This window comes from Glandiceps talaboti, chromosome 16, assembly GCF_964340395.1.
Source record: "Glandiceps talaboti chromosome 16, keGlaTala1.1, whole genome shotgun sequence".
In the NCBI taxonomy this organism is placed as follows: domain Eukaryota; kingdom Metazoa; phylum Hemichordata; class Enteropneusta; family Spengelidae; genus Glandiceps; species Glandiceps talaboti.
The window spans coordinates 17,842,631-17,861,780 of NC_135564.1; the positions used below are offsets into that span (position 1 = coordinate 17,842,631).

Genomic DNA, 19,150 nt, shown 5'->3' on the forward strand with positions numbered 1-19,150 from the left:
ATCAAAATCACAAATTTCAAATTTAAGATGATGAATTATCAATTTTGGCAAAATGGCTATTTATCATCTGAAATATGAAGGGAAACTATGTCAAAATTTGATATTATGTTTTTATATCTAGTCATATTTGTTATTGTAATACAATATATTCTTAGGTCATGGTAAATTCCATATCAAAGTTTTAGCATGAAAAAGTAGACAGGTAAATTTCAGAAAAACCAAGCCGCAAATATGTTCAATAATCAACATTTCAACTCCACAGCCTCCCATGGATATAATGAGAACGAAAAAGATCTAGTGTACATGTATGCTTGCATTGGTATGATGATGTATTGTCACTTGAATACATAAGAACTTGACAGTTTTTGTGAAAACTTATCTAAATTTGACATTTTTTAACCAAATTCTGACATTTATATTTATACTTTCTGTATTTGGTCTAAAATTGTATGAATTTTTACCAAAAATTCCTAAAAATACATAAATTTTTGGTTATGTAATTTTGGCGGGAAACTGCATGTTACCGACAGGTTAGGCTATAGAGATGAAAGTTGAAAACTATCAATCAAAATGTTGTGTCATACAATGACTGTGCAATCATTTATTAGATTTTACCACATAGGTCACAGACATTGTTCTATGAATGGAATTTTTTTAATTGGTCTGGATCATAAATTAATAAAGTTATCAATTAAAGCTGTTTATCACAATTGTTATTAATGATATGAGAATAATAGTTGATTGAAAATATAGTAAGTTAATGAAATTATGCATTCATAGGTGTGACAGTCATTGGTATTTCTACTCACATTTCATATGAATACCTACAGATTTACTAAGATTTATGGGTTGGAGTCAGTAATGGTGACAAAGCTGTGGTTTGAGTTTATTTTCCCAGGATACATCAATTTGTGGACAATTGTCTAAATTGTATGGTTTGATTGATGTGAAGTCCATTTTTTTTTTGATCGATTGGATCAGTTTGAATTTTAGGTGTGAATGCTGCTAACTAAGATAATATGAATATGAGTGATGACTTTGTGAGAATGAATATTAATGGCTGTATATGTAGGTTCTTATTAGTATCAAATGAAAATTTCTACTCACAGAGTCAAAAAATTTTGAAGGTGAATACCAAATTGTTGCTGATGTCATGTCACCATTGTCTCAACACTGACACAGCTGTCCAAAACATACCTGCCTAGATATTTCATATTTTCATATTTCGTAACTCCAGCAGATATGGTCTGACTTGTGAGAATGCATTGCCAGTGAAGACTTGTTCTGTTTAGATTCATTTGTTATTTACTTGTAATTTTCATAATTTTACATAAAATATCGGTTCGTAGATCAACGGTGAAATTTTCTTGTAATAGAATGAAATACACATTATACCTGAACATGCCAAAATATGAAAGTAAAAAATAAAATGCTAAAAAATGGAAAAGATTGTGATACAGAAATGAAGCATTAAATTGTCATAATTTACAGAGAATTTTGCCTCGCAGTTTTGAAAATATGTATTGTTATAGTATAATGTATACCTAAACATACCAAAATATGAAAATAAATATGATAGAAATTTTATAAAGGTATTGCTGATGGTACAGAAATTGCCATGGATTTCGGTAATTTATTTATGTAAATAAGTATTGAATATTTATTGTAATTGAATAATACATAACTAAATATGCCAAAAAAATGAAAATAAATATGATAAAATATAAAGGTGATTACTGTTGATGGTACTAAAATAAAACAGAGCACTCAATTTTCAAAATTTACAGAAAATGGTGTTGTGTAAATAAGTGAAAATATGTCAAATTATGAAAATAAATATGACAGTAATGTAAGTATGTTGATGATGGTACAGAAATGTAGAAACCAAGCATTGGATTTTCTTAAATTGATTGAGAATATCACTGTGTGGATTGTTGTTGGTAGGTGTAGTCTGCTTTGAGGTGACTATCTGTCTACTACTAAGTGTATGTATCTAGACCTCCCATAAATTATTCCAATATCATAGATCCTCAGCTTGCTTTGAACGGCCACTATCTCCATCTATCATCCCTACATACATTTTCTAGCACACCCTAATGAATTCAAAGATCATTTACAGGGCTTCAGTTTTGACAAAATGTCAATTTTCCTGCCAGTATTCGTGCATTCTATTTGTGAAATTATGCATATTTTATTGCCGTGGCTATCTGGAAACCCAATCACGTGCGTGCACATGGATTGCGAGCACAATAGGTGTGCAATATTGAATATAGGAAAAAAAGGCTTTTGTAATCAGTTTGTGTGCTGTGTGAGAATGTCTTGTTATTGTCTGCAAGAATGGATTTGACATGGTTACATTTGTGAAGTGACTGTAGTGTGATCAATATTTGAAAGGTATGAAGTCTGTTGTTACCTGCACTATTTAGAGTGAATTATACAGTGCTTTCACATACAAGGCAGGTGTGTTTCTTCCTTTTTCTTTGCATTTTTACTTTCTGAAGATGAATTCCATTCATATTTTTGAAAATTTGAATGTAAATATGTTTGAATATCTAGATTAAGAAGTGACATTTGTGTGCCAAGTCATTCATCATTTTATATAAGTGTAGCTGGTGATATCTGGATCACAGCACAATGGTTGAACAATGTTGTTGATATGAGAATTTGACATTTTACATCTGTGGAGCTTACATATTTTTGATATTAAGTTATTTTTATTGAAGTTTTGTCATTTTTCAATTTTTTGAGATGAAATTTCAATTCATAACTGTGATTGATCGTTCTAAAGAGTGCTCTCTTCATCAGCAAGTCTGTCTCAACATACGTAAATCTATTGTGTACTACGTCATATATATATGATTTGTAGACGGTGTGAAGAGCGTTATTCTTACTTTTCATTTTTGTTATTAATCTTGTTTTGTTGTTAGGTAATCATGAAATTACTCTTCCAGACAGGAAGTCACTTGACTCATTTTTTGTATAATAACAAAAATTAAATTGTTGCCAAACAAATTTATGTGTGTGTGACGCAAAAATCAGACATAGTTCATGTTTGATGTTTGATGTTTTCAATTTGTAAATTTTATAGAAATATGATTTTGTCCAAGAAATAATAGTATGTCTTGAACTGAAATGAGTATATAAAGTAAAATTCTGGAAACTGAAAATTTTCCAGCATACTTTTGGCGGGAAAATGGTGTCTTATGTATAAGTGCATCATTTTTCTTGTCAGAACTGAACAAAATGGCTGACAGTGACACAAGAAAAAGTGCTAGTGTGTAAAATGACTCAGTATATATGCGAACAATTTTTTGCGGGAAATATTATGTCGTACGCGTGAGTATTACTGTTACACTTTTTACTGTTAAAACTGAACTAGAATGTATCATGGGTGATGCAATGAAAGTGAAAATGTGTCGTATGACTCAGAATCCATGCTAACTAAATCTCCTTTCCTGTTTATTTTCCAGATTGTTAATTCTCAGAGACACTGAAGCAGAAGAAAAAGAGAAAGAATGGTACTACACACAAATGCAATCCCTAACCCAGAAAATCGATAGTCTGCCAATAACAGAAACTGTAAGTCAAAAAGTTAGTGTCCATTTTTTTCTATCCCCTCAGAGAATTCTTTGGTAGATTGACCACAAGGCATAACTTGCGTTCAAGTATTGATTTTAGTTCTGGAGCATTCCATGTATCTCCTAATTGTGTTTTTCCTTCAGATGTTGAAAGTCTTTCTGTGTAACAACAGATGAATTATTGATTCTAAGGTCATATCCTGTGTTTGGAAAAGAAAACTCTGCATCTTTTGACAAGATTCATAAATGCTGAAGTAACAATTAGGTCATCAATATTTGTGTTGTGGCATGTAGTGAAGTAGTCATCAATTTATGTGTATTGACATGGAAGCAGTGTCATCAATTTACAGTGGGGTCATCAATTTATGTGCATGTAACAATTATATAACAATTTAGAATGATCATCAATATACTCATATATTTGTATCACATGACAGGATTGTCATCAATTTATGTGTACCTGACAGAATTGTCATCAATTTATGTGTATGTAACAAATTGCAATGATAAATCAATTTAGGATATTTACATCACATGACAGAATGGTCATCAATTTATGTGTATGTTTACATCACTTGACAGAATGGTCATCAATTTATGTGTATGTTTACATCACATGACAGAATGGTCATCAATTTATGTGTATGTTTACATCACATGACAGAATGGTCATCAATTTATGTTTATATTTACATCACATGACAGAATGGTCATCAATTTATGTTTATATTTACATCACATGACAGAATGGTCATCAATTTATGTGTATGTTTACATCACTTGACAAAATGGTTATCAATTTATGTTTATATTTACTTCACATGATAGAATGGTCATCAATTTGTGTGTACATATGTGACAGCTTTGATCTATTTATCATAGTGACTAACTACAGTGTATTTGCTAAAAGTGCATTTTTTGTGTAGGATTAAGGAAATTTATATAATACATGTAATTGCATTAATGAAATGATTGCGTTTACAGCACACACATTATCTAGGATGTACTTGAAAGCAATACTTTATCAAATTCAAATGCTCCATGAATGTGACTCGAATAAATATATCATGTTTTCACATTTAAAAGCTACATATATATATATCATACATCTTGTTTCCTTAGACTGGGGACGTTTTCGAGAAACTTATAAGTTGGCACAGCTTTAAGTCTTAGAAAATAGATTGTCCTACACTAAAAATCAAACTATTTAATATTAGACATCTGTCTATGTTCATTTGGTATAGAATAGTGCATAGTTTCTAAAACCCAGTTTGCAAATTAATTGGTATTTTCATGACATTTGTATCCCAACAACCAAAAGTCAGCTACTTCAAATAGTTATCCTGACTAGGGTAATTGTTGTATGAGTTTCATGTCATTTTAATAGCTAACTTGTTTGGTTGTGTGATTCATATGTTAGTATAGCTATTACTCTTGTCCATAGCAACATCAATATTTACTTGGACACGAAGGTATGAAAAATGTTTTTTTGGCTGAAAAACTCTCCTAAAATATAGCACAGAGGTTCTGATATCTGGACTTAGTAATGTTGTTTGCCAGACGGAACAGAGAATATGTATATTATGTCAGATAGCCAAGTCTCTGGGATACCAAGAAACATAACATTACTATTAAGTGCATGATCTTTGAACCCCCACCCCCTCTCCCACCCCCCAAAAATATCAAATCAAATCAAATCAACAAAACAAAAGCAATAACAAAGTGGTTTTCTTTTTTCTCTGACACCCCCCCCCCCCTTTTTTTTTTTAAGTCAGCAGGGTTGTCCAGTTTAGATTAGGATTAAAATTCAGGTGTGAAAAATACTTATCTGGCAGAGATATAGAAAAAGTTAATCTAGAACAAATAATAATCCTATGTACCGTAATCCTCATGGCTCCACGGATAAGATATTACTAATGCAATTGAACACTAATGAGATTGAAACCCTGGCCTTTTAAAGCTCGACGAAGAATACTGAAATTGGTGTTACCAATATCAGCTACATGTACAATGTATAGAGAAAGTGTAATGTAGTATGACTAACTACTCAACTGAAATAGGTGTATCAGGTATTAGTAAGACATACTTATGTGACATTGAAGTTATGCTTTCTTGATACTTCAGGCAAGACCACACAATGTCGCACACACTCAATAAGCAAATATCGTTCGTTTAGGACAAAATCTTCTTCCCCCTCCCCTAAAGGAACATTCACAAGTGCGACATCACACGTTTATATATGATGTAACCTATGATGAAAATTGTAACGGTCACTCCACTACAATCGATGCCATGTAAAAACATGATGGTGAACGTGAAGTTCCATCCTTGTGAACCTTTTTACTGAGATGATGGTGGTAAACACATTAAAATACTACCAGAAACCCAGCACCATATTTCACATTAGAAGTACATTTTTATCAGCTTATCAACATCTCACTATAGTAAATACAGAACCTGTTATGATTGAAGGTGTAAAAGTTTTGGAAACTTGGTTAGAAGTGTGAAAATGAAGTTCAGCAATCACATTGATCGCCAGACCCCCCTACCCCCTAAACGAACGAAGTTCACTTGGTGAGTTTGTGTGACATTGCGTAATCGTCCCTAACTTTTATCTCATTTATTTTGATATCCATTGACAGTACTCGCTTCAAAACGATATGACTAGAAGACAACTTGAATACGAGGCCAAGCAGCTAAGAGAAGCAATGCAGCAAAGGCTAGGTGCCATCGCTGATATGCAGGCAAGATATGAAGCTAGGATCCATAGAGTTAGGCTGCTAGAAAAAGAGATGCTACGCCTGCAACAGCACTATGAAGAAATTGACCGAGAGGTAAGTTGTGACCAAATTAGTCTTGTATTGTTAAAACGTAATAGTAGTAACCAGGAGACGCATCATAACTGTTTCCAATTATTACACACCCACAGGAAAGTGTTCTTGCAGCCATTTAGATTAGACCTTGCAGAAAATGCAGTGCAATTTGAGTATTTTTGTTTCCATGGAAACAAATCGATTATCAGAACTATGTGTGTGTGGATTACTTGTGAAGAAAATATAGCAAATTATTTAGCGTCATTGAGATAATCCAAAGTAATATTTCATGGTTGTCTAAATATGCCTTGAAATGCAATGAAATAAGTTGCAAAAAGTTAGAAAGTGTTTGTAAAGTTTGTTATTTACGTACAATAACAAACATTTTACACAATTAAAAAAAAAATTGTGATTTATTTAGTTACAAACACGGACGTGGTTGACGTTGTTTCACATTCTTTTTTTCAAGTCAGAAAACATAGTGGAGTTGTTTTATGAAATAAAAAATCCAAAATAAATAACCATGTGTCGCCCATATGACCATTGTACGTTTTCATCTGGACTGATTATGTTTGATCATGACACACAAATATATTAAAATGTGTATCCTATATAAAGGAGAATACAAATGAAAATAAAAATAATAAAGACAGATGGAAAGCTCAATGCTAAAAAAACTTTGAACTTCTTGTGTGTTATAACCTTTGTAAATCAATAGATCTACCACACTGATGAACATTTTCAATCAAAGGCAATAAATTCGAATCGAAAAAAAAAGCCATCTAAAAATGAAATTTCAATCATATTAGGTAATAAATGCGTGATTGTATTCAAATGTAACAAAATACTGCCAACAGTGCAGCAATTCATCATTGTCAAATGATGACAACAGTAACAATTATCATAGTATTGAGTGTTGTCAGGAATTAATTAGACACAAGTTGATGTCAGCTTGAATAACATTTTATTGAAATTGTGGTGTGTAACAGTTAGATAGCTATGGAATTTTGTCTCGAGGATAACATTTTAAAATAAAAAACAATTCAAGTAAAAATAGATCAATAGTTACAATACAACAATTGTGATTTCATGTGTGAATATTACCAATATCAAATGTCCAAATTTTGTTGGTAAAAATGGACAAATTACCTAGTCAGTTCTCATTAAAAATAAATGAACATACATGGTGTTTACCAGCTGCTGGAACTTTGGTCTCTAAAAGCAGGTGAAAACACACAAAATAGATGTCATTTCGAGAAAAAAAAAATTGCTGTTTGAATTTTCCATTGATGCGGATAACTGTCAACTTGGACATCATGTCAGGATTCTAGTTTCATCAAAATGGAAAGAAATTAGGAATCCAACCAGTAACTAAATGTTTAATTTTATGGCTATATAGATCTAAAGATAGTGTAATGATTTGTAAAGCTGTATGGAATGCTAAACCACCAACATGCCTGTATCAATAGATAAATATGGCCGAACAATAACAACTGTATGTTCTATTCTGACATGATGAATCACTTAAAAATCTGTTTACATGTTTCTTGTTAACCACAATCAGTAAATTGTTTGGTTATGATGTCATCCTGTTTTTTTTGTTATCGTCCTTGATATGACAAACACAGTCAGATATTTTTTGTTTTGTACATATGCAAATTGAGGTGCATGATGTCAGATTTGTCTCAAGAGGGCGCTATACATGAAATGCAAATTCACCATAGAGGGCGCTATAACACATGAACATAATTTCAACTCCCGCATTCCTGTATGTGCATAAAGTGTATCTGACATGAGAGAATGACAACTTCTCTACTTGTGTCTGCCAGGAGAATTGTACCTGGGAAATGCAATTAATAGCAAAAGGTTTGAAACCTTTGATGGGAAAATGGGCTTTTGATGTGAACAACCTGTGTGTGATCTCTGACAGCTCAGCTGTCGTTGTGTGATTCCTAGCATTCAATAACTATAAGAATGTTCCATTATAGTCGAAGCACTGACATGAAAATGTTGTAATTACATGGCTGTCTCACAGAATTACATTTCTATGTTATTTATTTTTGTAAAGGTCAATACAAAATGGAAAGATAAAAACCTGTTGAATTATTTTTTTTGAAAAGACATTAATTTCCTTCCTTTGAATTTTGCTAATAAATACATGTAGCCGATTTGTGTGGTTTCATCTTCACCGCTTTCAGAAACAACACATTGAAATTCTTCATTCAAAGTATGAAATGACACATTGAAATTCTTAGTTCAAAGTATGAAGATAAGCTGTTCATCTTAGTAAATAAAAAATAAATGAAAAATAAATTGTAATAGTCTTGACTGCATCACTGTATTTTTGTGTGGGTTGGGAAACCCCTGTAACAAAAAGAATGAAGTTTGGTAAAAGTGGCATTATTTTCTATATGTTGTACCATAATTTTGTTTGGTTACATGAAAGGGGAACTGGGGTAGATATTACCTACTTTGATTGCTTTTAGAAAAAACATTGCATTGATTTAAACACTGAAAAAGTTATTACATGCACACAGGTAAATTAAGAGTCACTTCAATTGAGTGTGTCAAAAAACAACATCTTTCAAATTCAAATTCAAAGTTATGTATTTCCCTGATAAATTATGTATATTTATACAGACCCCATATTTCGCATCTGTGCATTGATATTTTAATTGTAATGATATCAAATAAATTGACTCAAATAAATATGAACTAGGGACAGCTTGGTGTTGGAAGAAAGAAATGAACTCAAGGGGGTTGTCAGAATTATTTTAGATTTTCAGTTCAAATTTTACAAGATTACTATCTAGACAAACTATTGTTAACCTAGATATTTTCACTACTATAAAGTTTTGCAAACTTATTTTTGCGTTTCTGTTTTTCCAGCGAAATTAGCGAAAATAAGTCTATAGCAAAAATTTCCAGGTATTAATATGGTACAGTGTTGTTCATTTACAACCTGATTGACAGTGATCTAATCCCATTTCACTATCTATAACCACACACAATGTATAGTTGTATTTTCAAAAACAAATATTTTTTTCTTTCTCTCAGGGAAGGAAAGAGGAAGATGATGACAATAGGAGAGATTCTGGTAACTGTGAGTTGTTTGAAGGCAATGCTAACGGAGGAGAAAGTCATGCTGCAACACCACCACAGCACGTAGATACTGCAGTTAATACATCTGATCTACATAGTAGACAGGTTAGTTTGTTTCCAAGGAGATTTACTGCAACACCACCACAACGTGTAGATACTGCAACAACACCACCACAGCGCATAGATACTGCAACATCACCACAACATGTACATACTGCTGTTAATACAACTAATCACCATAGTAGACAGGTTAGTTTGTTTCCATGGAGATTTACTGCAACACCACCAAATATATCGATATTGCAACACTACCATAACACAGAGATACTGCTACACTTCCACAACACAGATACTGCAACACTACAACACATAAATACTGTAACACTACCACAACTCTTAAATAGTGGCATTAAAACCATCACAATACATACTGCAACACTACCACAACACTTAAAAAGTGGCATTAAATACTGCAACCACCACAACACATACCGGTACATACTGCAACACCAACACACACATATACATACTGCAACACTGCCACAACACAGTACCGCAACACTGCCACAATATGTAAAAACTGCAGTTAAGAAGTCTACACAATTAACAAATTAGTTTGTTTCCATGGAGATTTTCATATATGCATTTTACTAACACTTTATCACTAGATAGAATCTGTCTTTTGATATTTATGAAACAAATTACTTCCACATGATTTTGAATTCTGGTTTGTTTAGTTAAGGTATGTTAAACCATAAATGAACAATTTACAGACAACACAAGATTGAAGTAATTTGTTTCTACTCTGATTTTATGACAAAGTGTAATGAGAAAATGAATGAGTATCCACTGAAGTGTCATTCTTACATGATTGTTAAATAGACAATCTTGATACAGAAGAAGTCTTACGTTTTCATTTGTTCATGCTATTCTATTTTATGTACAAAGGTGATTTATGGAACTATAAAATTAAGTTTTAATAACAAACTTCAAGGATTGGGTTTCCTGCAAGTGCAAGAAATAAAATTTATGTCATTTCTCAGCAACTAAATACTTGATCTGTATGAAATTCGCATTTGTCAATGAGTATTTATGATTCAGCTTAAGTAGAATAACATATGCAAATCTAGAGTTCACAATGCTGTGATTTACACACAAATAGTGCTCTTTCTATCAAAAGTTGTCGTTTTGCTAAATGTCATAATTGTGGTCCAATATTTTTATCTCAATTACATCATGTGAATGTGATACCTCATCAAACTTTAATGATGTATAATTTATTTGTCATATTGCTGAGGCCTAATCACCGTTTTGCCTTCCGCAAAAACAGGAACTATTTTTAGTTGTTGCATGCAATTGTACCATCTTTTCATGAGCTGTTACACACTGTGTTATAGCTAGCTGTAATGTGCGTTTGCTATTTTCTTTTTGATCTTGAAATCTGTGAATCTGTTTGCATGTCATATGTTTTGTTCAGATCACATTCACACCTGTTTTGTTTGTTTGTTTGTTTGTGTTTTGTGTCTTTTATTTCACAACATCTTCATTTGCAATCCATCTGTCTTCATCGCCATGTGCATTGTTCTGCTTTCAGGGCCCCATCGTCAGAGGACGTGACAGTGGCTTTCTGAGTGACACGGACCATACCAAAGATGGCCACCACCACCACCATCACAAAAGCTTTGTCACTACCACTGTCAATGGCACCCGTATGGTCACCATAGCAACACAAACACCTGATGTCTATGCAAACAGTGGCAATCCTTATGCCCATTTATCTGCTGATAATGGCTCTATGCCGGCTGTTAACGTTAATGTTCCACAGTCAATCTATCACGGTGCCTGGCCAATGGACCGCAGTAGTACGCCTGTCAGAATGAGCCGTGAAGCAGTGGCAGAACACCAGGAAACCGCCAGCATGGTCAGTTTCTCCAGCTCATCCTGCTCGGGAGCAAGGAAACTCAGTAGCACCCAGTTGGGGACTAAGGTGTGTCATTGGTTCATTTCATTTAACAATCTAACTTGATGGGGCTTTCACTTTATTTGTGTCACTAACTTCATATTTCATCGGGACAATTACATCTTCTGGCCACTTTAAAAGTTTCAGTAATTTATAACAGTTCATCATGTGTCAAATCATGTGACCATGACTCAAACCATAGGTCAAAGGTCACTCTAAATGAGAAGTACCCATGATTCATTGCAAGGTAAACAATTTTAATTTTGGCTCCAAGGATCAAAGGTCATTGAAAATTGGAATTGCCCACAATTAAAATTGTTTTACTTTCATCACAAAATTTGAAACAGATTTGTTCCAAATATGCTAATTACCCATGATTCAGTGAGAGGCCAAACATTCGATCTTTAGTAAAATGAATTATGAGTAATTTTATAGCAAAAATGTTATTAATAGAACATTTCAAACTTTTTAGATTTGAAATACAATCATTGTTACGATCTAAATATCATGTTTATTTAGTGGCTAAAAGGTGTAAGGAGTTGACTTTTTGTGATAATTTAATAAGTTTGAGTTTGAAGCTCTTTTCTGGGGTTCTCGGCATCACCAAGGCAACTATCTCCAAGGCAACTAAGCATGCTTCTTTGAATGAAATCATGTCAGTGTACATCATAATAGTTAACTCTTAACCATACATGACTCTAAAAAGCATAATACAAACTTATGAAAACGTTAAGTTTATTAATTTACTCACCGGGAGAGAGGGGCATGTGTTAATTTACTCACCAGGAGAGAGGGGCATGCCGTGTGACACTTACCATATCCATGCCATCACATCTGCCTGCCATCAGCATGCTAATCTGACCCTTATAGGTGTCAACAGCTGGTAACCAAACTTAACTACAGTGTTCAGTTTAGCACATAGTAGGGATCCTCAGATAATTACAGACATAGCATGCATACACTCACATTTCTCAGAGCTGTGTGCTCATATTAGTCTGTACTTGTGAAATACCAATAGCTAGTGTCAGAGTGGCCTTGAAGGTTTTATTACTTTTACATACATACATAGAACTAGCATACATTTGTCCTACATACACAGCTGCCTTTTCATGACTGGAAATATCTCCCTGAGTATTTTCGTCCCAAATTTTGCCAGTTTCAAAGTCACGCTCGATCAGTTTTGACTGCCCAGAGTAATTTGAAGGTTTGGTGTTATGACTCAGTGAGACATTTCACAACTACGTGAAAAGGTTGCCGTGTGTAGGGACAAAATACCAAGCACACAGACTTGTTTGTAGTCTACGACCCTAGCTGGACTGTATGTAACAACTATCCTGTACTGTACTATGGTAAGCTACACTGGCTGATTGGATGTGATGTGACTGAAAGTTCAGACAACGGTTACCTCATCAGATTACCACTAATGTTTACATAAGACTGTTTATTCTCTATTTTAGTCACAATCTTTGACACCTTGACAACTATTCAATATTGAAATTTTGGTGGTTAATTTCATGATATGAAATGAATACTATTTTTTTCAGGAATCAAATTTCATTCCTGCTATTTCAAAGAAAAAAAATTACACCTGATATTCTCCGTATTCTCATTTGCAAAATACATAGATGTTAATTTTGATATTAGCTATGAAAATTATGACAAGATTCCTGAAATTAAGGGATATTTTATTTCATTCACGTTGTGCCTTAAAAAATGTTGTTGTGAAATCACTATCACTTGGTACAGTCGGGGAGTCATAGAAATTGACATCTGTAACATGTAATATCTTGGGATATTTAATTTTGTTATGGGGAGGGGATTGAAAATGTTAAGTTTTTAAACCACTGTCATTTGACACGATACATGTGGTTTGGAAGATATGGAATTTGGTATCTGTTAAAATCTTTGGATATTTAATTTTATTATCTTTTTAGACTGATAATTATTAATTTTTAGATTACTATGACTGATGTTATTTGGAATGTTATGGAATTTGATATCTGCTAAAATCTAGACAAATTTTATTTCAATTTTTTTTTTTTGCTGAAAATTACAAGTTATTAGACAACTATCAGTCTGTAGCTTGTGGAATGTTTGTTTAATAAGTGGAGAATTTATTATATATTGATCATTAATTTGTAGTTATCTTTTTGGAAGTAAAAATTTGATATGTCAAGATAATACAATAGTTTTGATGTAGACTCTCTCACAGTCCTCGGCGCTTCGCATTGCTAAAAGGGTTGTTTTGTATGTACCGATATCTACCACATAATTTTACTCGAATATCCTTGTACTGTGCACCCTCATCGACCACACAGGGCTAAGCATTTATTGACGTGTTACTGCGATGCTCCGTGTTATCGCGAAGCCTCAGGAGTGGTCCCAGTAACACGTCAGCAAATGGTTACCTCTGTGTAGTCGATTAGGGCGTACAGTGCAAGGATATTCAAGTTACATGGTAGATATGGGTACTTACAAAAACAGCCGTTTCTGCTAGCTACATTCCCGAGACTGTAGAGAGTGTGTGTTTGATGGTGTTTTTAATTTGTCATGGATTAACAGGGAATGTAGCTGGCATGTGATTGTATAAAATTTACTAAAGAATACTACATAAAAAGGTCAATGTAAAGCTATGTACAACACACTTTATTGACTGTTAAAGGCTCATAATTCAATCCCACATTCTAACATTAGTGTTTATCTTATCAGTGTAACCACAGGATTTAATGGGACCAGTCTGTCATTTCAGGACCAATTTTACTATAACTCTGCCAGACAACTGTTTTCAAATACTTGTGTTTCACCAATCTGTTAATCCTAATCTGACTGGAGTCTTTAACTTTGGTAAATTTTGAAGATAGACATGCCATCTAGTGAACAGCTATTGATTTTGAGAAATTCTTGGTTTTATCACAAAGTCACATCCTTAGGATACTTTTTTATTGCCAGCCTGAGTCATAGTTTACATAACAAGAAATTGATGTCATGTTTAACATTTAGAATACTGTACTTCCTACACCGAATATTTTCCACTTTCAAAATAATGATTGTTTTGAGTCAAAGCTATGGTACAAACTATAGTAGATAAGGTCAAAAAAAGAATTGTTTCTAGCCAGCGCACGCATCACTTAAAAATACCGCCATGTTTGTCTTTTGTGTGTGTGTTTGTCCAGCCCATGCAGTCTGCGGATCCATGGGGAAACACAAAAATAACTTCCCTACTTCAGTGAAGACAAGTGCAAAGTCAATCATGAACAAGCAAATTAATTACATCTGCCCCATATACACATTTGCTCTAAAGTACTAAATAAAAAGAACAGTAACTGCCATAAATAGTAGACTGAGTGACAGGTTTGTCAGGAATGTAAAAAATTGTGTTTTAGACAAACTGTCCTGACCAGAAACAATTCTTTTTTTTTTGGTCTTGAGAATATTGGTAGATATTACATGACTAGGATATCAGATGTACTATACCTGTATTTTCCGCAAATTATATTTCATTCACTCCTGACTTCACTACAATTTACAAATGATAAAAGATCCATTAAGTTTTTATTGGACTCTATTTGTCTTTTTTTTTATCAGAAAGGGTGTCTTTATCACCCTTGGTTATGGATTGGCTTTGGCATCCACAGGTATGAGAGAAGGTGAATTTGTAGTGAATACCAAAATGAAACCAGTGCTAGTAGTGTACAGGCCAAAGCTTGCACTGATTATTTGTCACTATCACACTGTGTGTCATAAATATGTACATGTATTATATATTGTAGGTTGAGATGGTATATTCATTGCTGTCAATGCTTGGAACACATGATAAAGATGATATGTCCAGAACTCTACTCGCTATGTCTAGTTCTCAAGACAGTTGTATAGCTATGAGACAGTCAGGTAAGTACTAACGTCTGCCTGTGTGTGTGTCTGTTTCTGTCTGTCTGTCTGTCTGTCTGTCTGTCTGTCTGTCTGTCTGTCTGTCTATCTGTCTGTCTGTCTGTCTGTCTGTCTCTGTGACTATTACCTATCTCTCTGTCTACAGTCTGTCTACAGTCTGTCTCTGTCTGTGTGTGACTACTACCTATCTCTCTGCCTCTGTTGGTATGTGTGTCTTTCTATCTATCTGTCTGTCTGTCTAATTATCTGTCTGTCTCTGTGTAAGCAAATCTTTCTATAATCTGCTTTGCCATCTTTACAACCGTGTAACCAACTTACAAATGTCTATGATTCAACACCAATATTCTCACACTGCTATGTAATCAGTGGCACCATAAGGATTACTTCATGTTGATTCTTTTATACTGGACCAAATAGTTTAATAGCTCTCTCAGACAACTATTTTGCACTAATTCTAATCTAATATGTTCTTTTAATCCAACAGGCTGTCTACCTCTCTTAATTCAACTACTTCATGGTCCTGATAAAGACTCCTTACTTGGGGACACTAGGGGCAGCAAAGAAGCCAGAGCCAGGGCAGCAGCTGCCTTACATAACATTGTACACTCACATCCAGAAGAGAAAAGGCGGCGACAGGAAGCCAGGGTACTGAGACTACTGGAACAAATAAGAGCTTACTGTGATTCATTGAAGGATGGTGACAATGAAGAAGAAAATAAATCAGATGATACAGGTACTTATACTGTAAATGTATTGATTTGGACGCATGAAAAATTAGGCGCAGTGGCAATTTAGGATGTGTCGGGCACTCTTTAATTTGAGGACAGTGCAAGGTGAAGGTAGACACTACTTGTAAATAACTCATTCAGTCGTCTCGCCGAATTCAGTGAATGGCAGCTTTTCAAGTTCCTTAGTATTGATGATCTTGTTTGACATACAAATTTTGTGTTTTATTACAGGTTCAAGACCATCTCCTATAGATCATCACCCTGGTCCATCAGTAGCTGCACTTATGAAACTATCCTTTGATGAAGAACATCGAAGTGCCATGTGCCAGCTTGGTAAGTTTTACTAAAAATAATTCATGATTGGCCAACCAGACAGGTTGTTATCAGACTAGACACTAGCAATTCTCATTACTTCAAATAAAATTTTGCCATCTGGGAGCATCAGGAAAATAACAATAATTTTTTTAAGTTCTTAGTTGACATCTTGACTTTCTGCTCTAAGCATTACACACAGTACTATACATGTAGGTGCATGTGAAAAGAAATTTACCTTCTAGTTTTGTTTTGACCCTCTAGTGTGAAATGAAATACTACTGCAGATGATTAGAATTGGATTTGATACACCAGGCTTATATAAATCATAACATATTGCTAGTAATATAGTCAGAAAAATTTATTGAGAATAAATGAAAGTTTTTGCTGATATTTCATTCGCATCCTTTGGAGTGTGCTACAAAGAACATTTATTCTTGCAACATGTGGAGTATTAGTATTTGAAAGATCAGGAATTTCAAAGCATTCTCAGAAAGTCGTGAGAGTCTTGGACAAATTTAACCGGAAGCTGAAATTTATGAAATAACTAGCCTCAAAATGTTCAAAATTTCCATAACCACACAATAAAAAACTAAAATGAAGTAAGAAAAAAATTGTTTTGTGAGGTATGACTGTCTACAAAACGTTCTCACCAGTCTGACCTCTGACCTTTTGTTATGTTTGTGTCCATAGGTGGTCTTCAAGCCATTGCAGACCTGTTACAGTTAGATTATGACATCAATAGAAACAACACAGACCAATACAGTAACACACTACGACGTTATGCTGGAATGGCTCTTACAAATCTAACCTTTGGAGACGGTGCCAACAAAGCATTATTGTGCTCCTTGAAAGGGTGTATGCAAGCTCTGGTTGCCCAGTTGAAGTCTGACAGTGAAGACCTAAGACAAGTTGTTGCTAGTGTCCTCAGAAACTTGTCGTGGAGAGCTGACTTGCAAAGTAAGAAGATCTTACGAGAAGTTGGCTCTGTGACTGCCCTAATGGAGTCTGCCGTGCAAGTGAAGAAAGAGTCAACTTTGAAATCAATTTTAAGTGCATTATGGAATCTTTCTGCCCACTGCACAGAGAACAAAGCTGATATTTGTGCTGTGGATGGTGCTCTTGCTTTCCTTGTGGAGACTTTGCAATACAAAAGTCCTTCAAGGACTATGACAGTTGTAGAAAATGCAGGTGGAATACTTCGCAACGTTTCTAGTCATATTGCCACCCGGGAGGACTATCGTCAAACTTTGCGCGACCACAACTGCCTTCATGTTTTGCTTGGTCATCTAGCCTCGCCAAGTTTAACCACTGTCAGTAATGCATGTGGAACATTATGGAACTTGTCTGCCAGAAATACCAAAGACCAAGAAGGACTGTGGGAAATGGGTGCTGTTAGTATGCTCCGAAATCTGGTGAATTCCAAACACAAAATGATTGCTATGGGCAGTTCAGCCGCTCTTCGCAATCTTATGGCTGCAAGGCCTGACTTTATGAAGCGTGACATGCAACAAAAAGATGGCATGCCTTCCTTGCATGTCCGGAAACAGCGAGCATTAGAAGCTGATATTGAGAAAAATCTTCAGGAAAATAATCCAGACACAAATAAACTACACCAAAGGGATAGTACTGGGAAAAGAGACGTTGATATCAAAGAGCTTTCCAGAATTTCAAGTCTGCCAAGACGACTGTCTCTTCGTGCAAAACAGAGAATATTTCCACCTGGGTCAGGGCCAACTCATGAAATGGCTAGACCACAAGACAATAGCAGACATAGATCAAGATCACCAAGAGGACATTCCCCTGCAAACAGAATGCCGCCACAAATCCTAGATAATAGGTTACTGCATCAGAGATCACGATCACCAAGTCTGGACAAAGACCAGGAAGAAGACAACAGAACCAGAACAGAAAGAGGGAAAGAAACAGATAATAATAAAAAAGAAGTACATTCATTGGAAAGGACTAGGGAAGGCCATAAAGGAAGTGCCAGCAGAATCACCAAGGTAGGAATTTATCTTTTTTTACATTTTACAAAATAAAAGATTTTGCTGAAAGTTAATAACTAAAAAAAAAAATGTTTCATACAATTAGCAAAAAATGAAATCTTTTGTACAAATCACAAGAAAAAATTAAAATATTTTAAAAGTATGACAAAAAAGTGAAGTCTTTCATGCATTTGATAGATTTGAATAAAAAGTGAACCCACTAACATTCGACAAAGACAGAATATTTTTTCACAATTTTTGGCCAAAAATTGACAGATCATTATATTATTGTGAAATAGTTGTCACAATTATCAACTAAAAGTGAAAACTGTGTGAAATGATGAAACTTGAATGTAGAATAGACGATTTACACATTCTTAAAAAACCCTTTCCTGAATCTATGAAATCTTAAACCCCTGATACTTAGGATTTATGCATTTTAAACCCCTTAACTTGGCTAAGGTGCATGCATTCTTAAACCCCATAACTTAGCTAAAATACAATAGTTTGTTATGGCGCTATATTGAATGCTATAGTAAATGTGGATATTCAATGTACCAAGTAATCATTGTGTACTTGCTATAATTTCACACCACATACAACATGAGTTTTTACCTTTTGTAAATGCTTGACAGTGCTGAAACCATGTCAGAGCTGTTGTCATTCATAAAATCTGTCATGCTTGGTACAGATTGGCCATAATGAAAATCTGCTATGTCTGGAGTACATATAAAAGGAATTTTTAGATTTTTTCAACTTTATAAAAACAAGATTGACTACG

The 19,150-nt window shown here is 34.2% G+C and overlaps 1 protein-coding gene and 1 non-coding gene across 2 annotated transcripts in view; both read left to right on the forward strand.

The window, feature by feature from the left end:
- Positions 1–19,150, forward strand: part of LOC144447268 (adenomatous polyposis coli protein-like) — an 88,901-nt gene that overhangs the window by 61,446 nt on the left and 8,305 nt on the right. Inside the window, exons 4-11 of the mRNA XM_078137185.1 lie at positions 3,471–3,591; positions 6,221–6,412; positions 9,449–9,598; positions 11,088–11,480; positions 15,224–15,341; positions 15,826–16,074; positions 16,301–16,402; positions 17,075–18,387. Coding sequence (XP_077993311.1) covers positions 3,471–3,591; positions 6,221–6,412; positions 9,449–9,598; positions 11,088–11,480; positions 15,224–15,341; positions 15,826–16,074; positions 16,301–16,402; positions 17,075–18,387 — 2,638 coding nt within the window. The remainder of the gene's footprint in view (positions 1–3,470; positions 3,592–6,220; positions 6,413–9,448; positions 9,599–11,087; positions 11,481–15,223; positions 15,342–15,825; positions 16,075–16,300; positions 16,403–17,074; positions 18,388–19,150) is intronic.
- LOC144447884 (small nucleolar RNA SNORA14) lies at positions 18,836–18,973 on the forward strand. Its single transcript, XR_013482065.1, has one exon. It is a non-coding gene; the product is annotated as a small nucleolar RNA SNORA14 (small nucleolar RNA).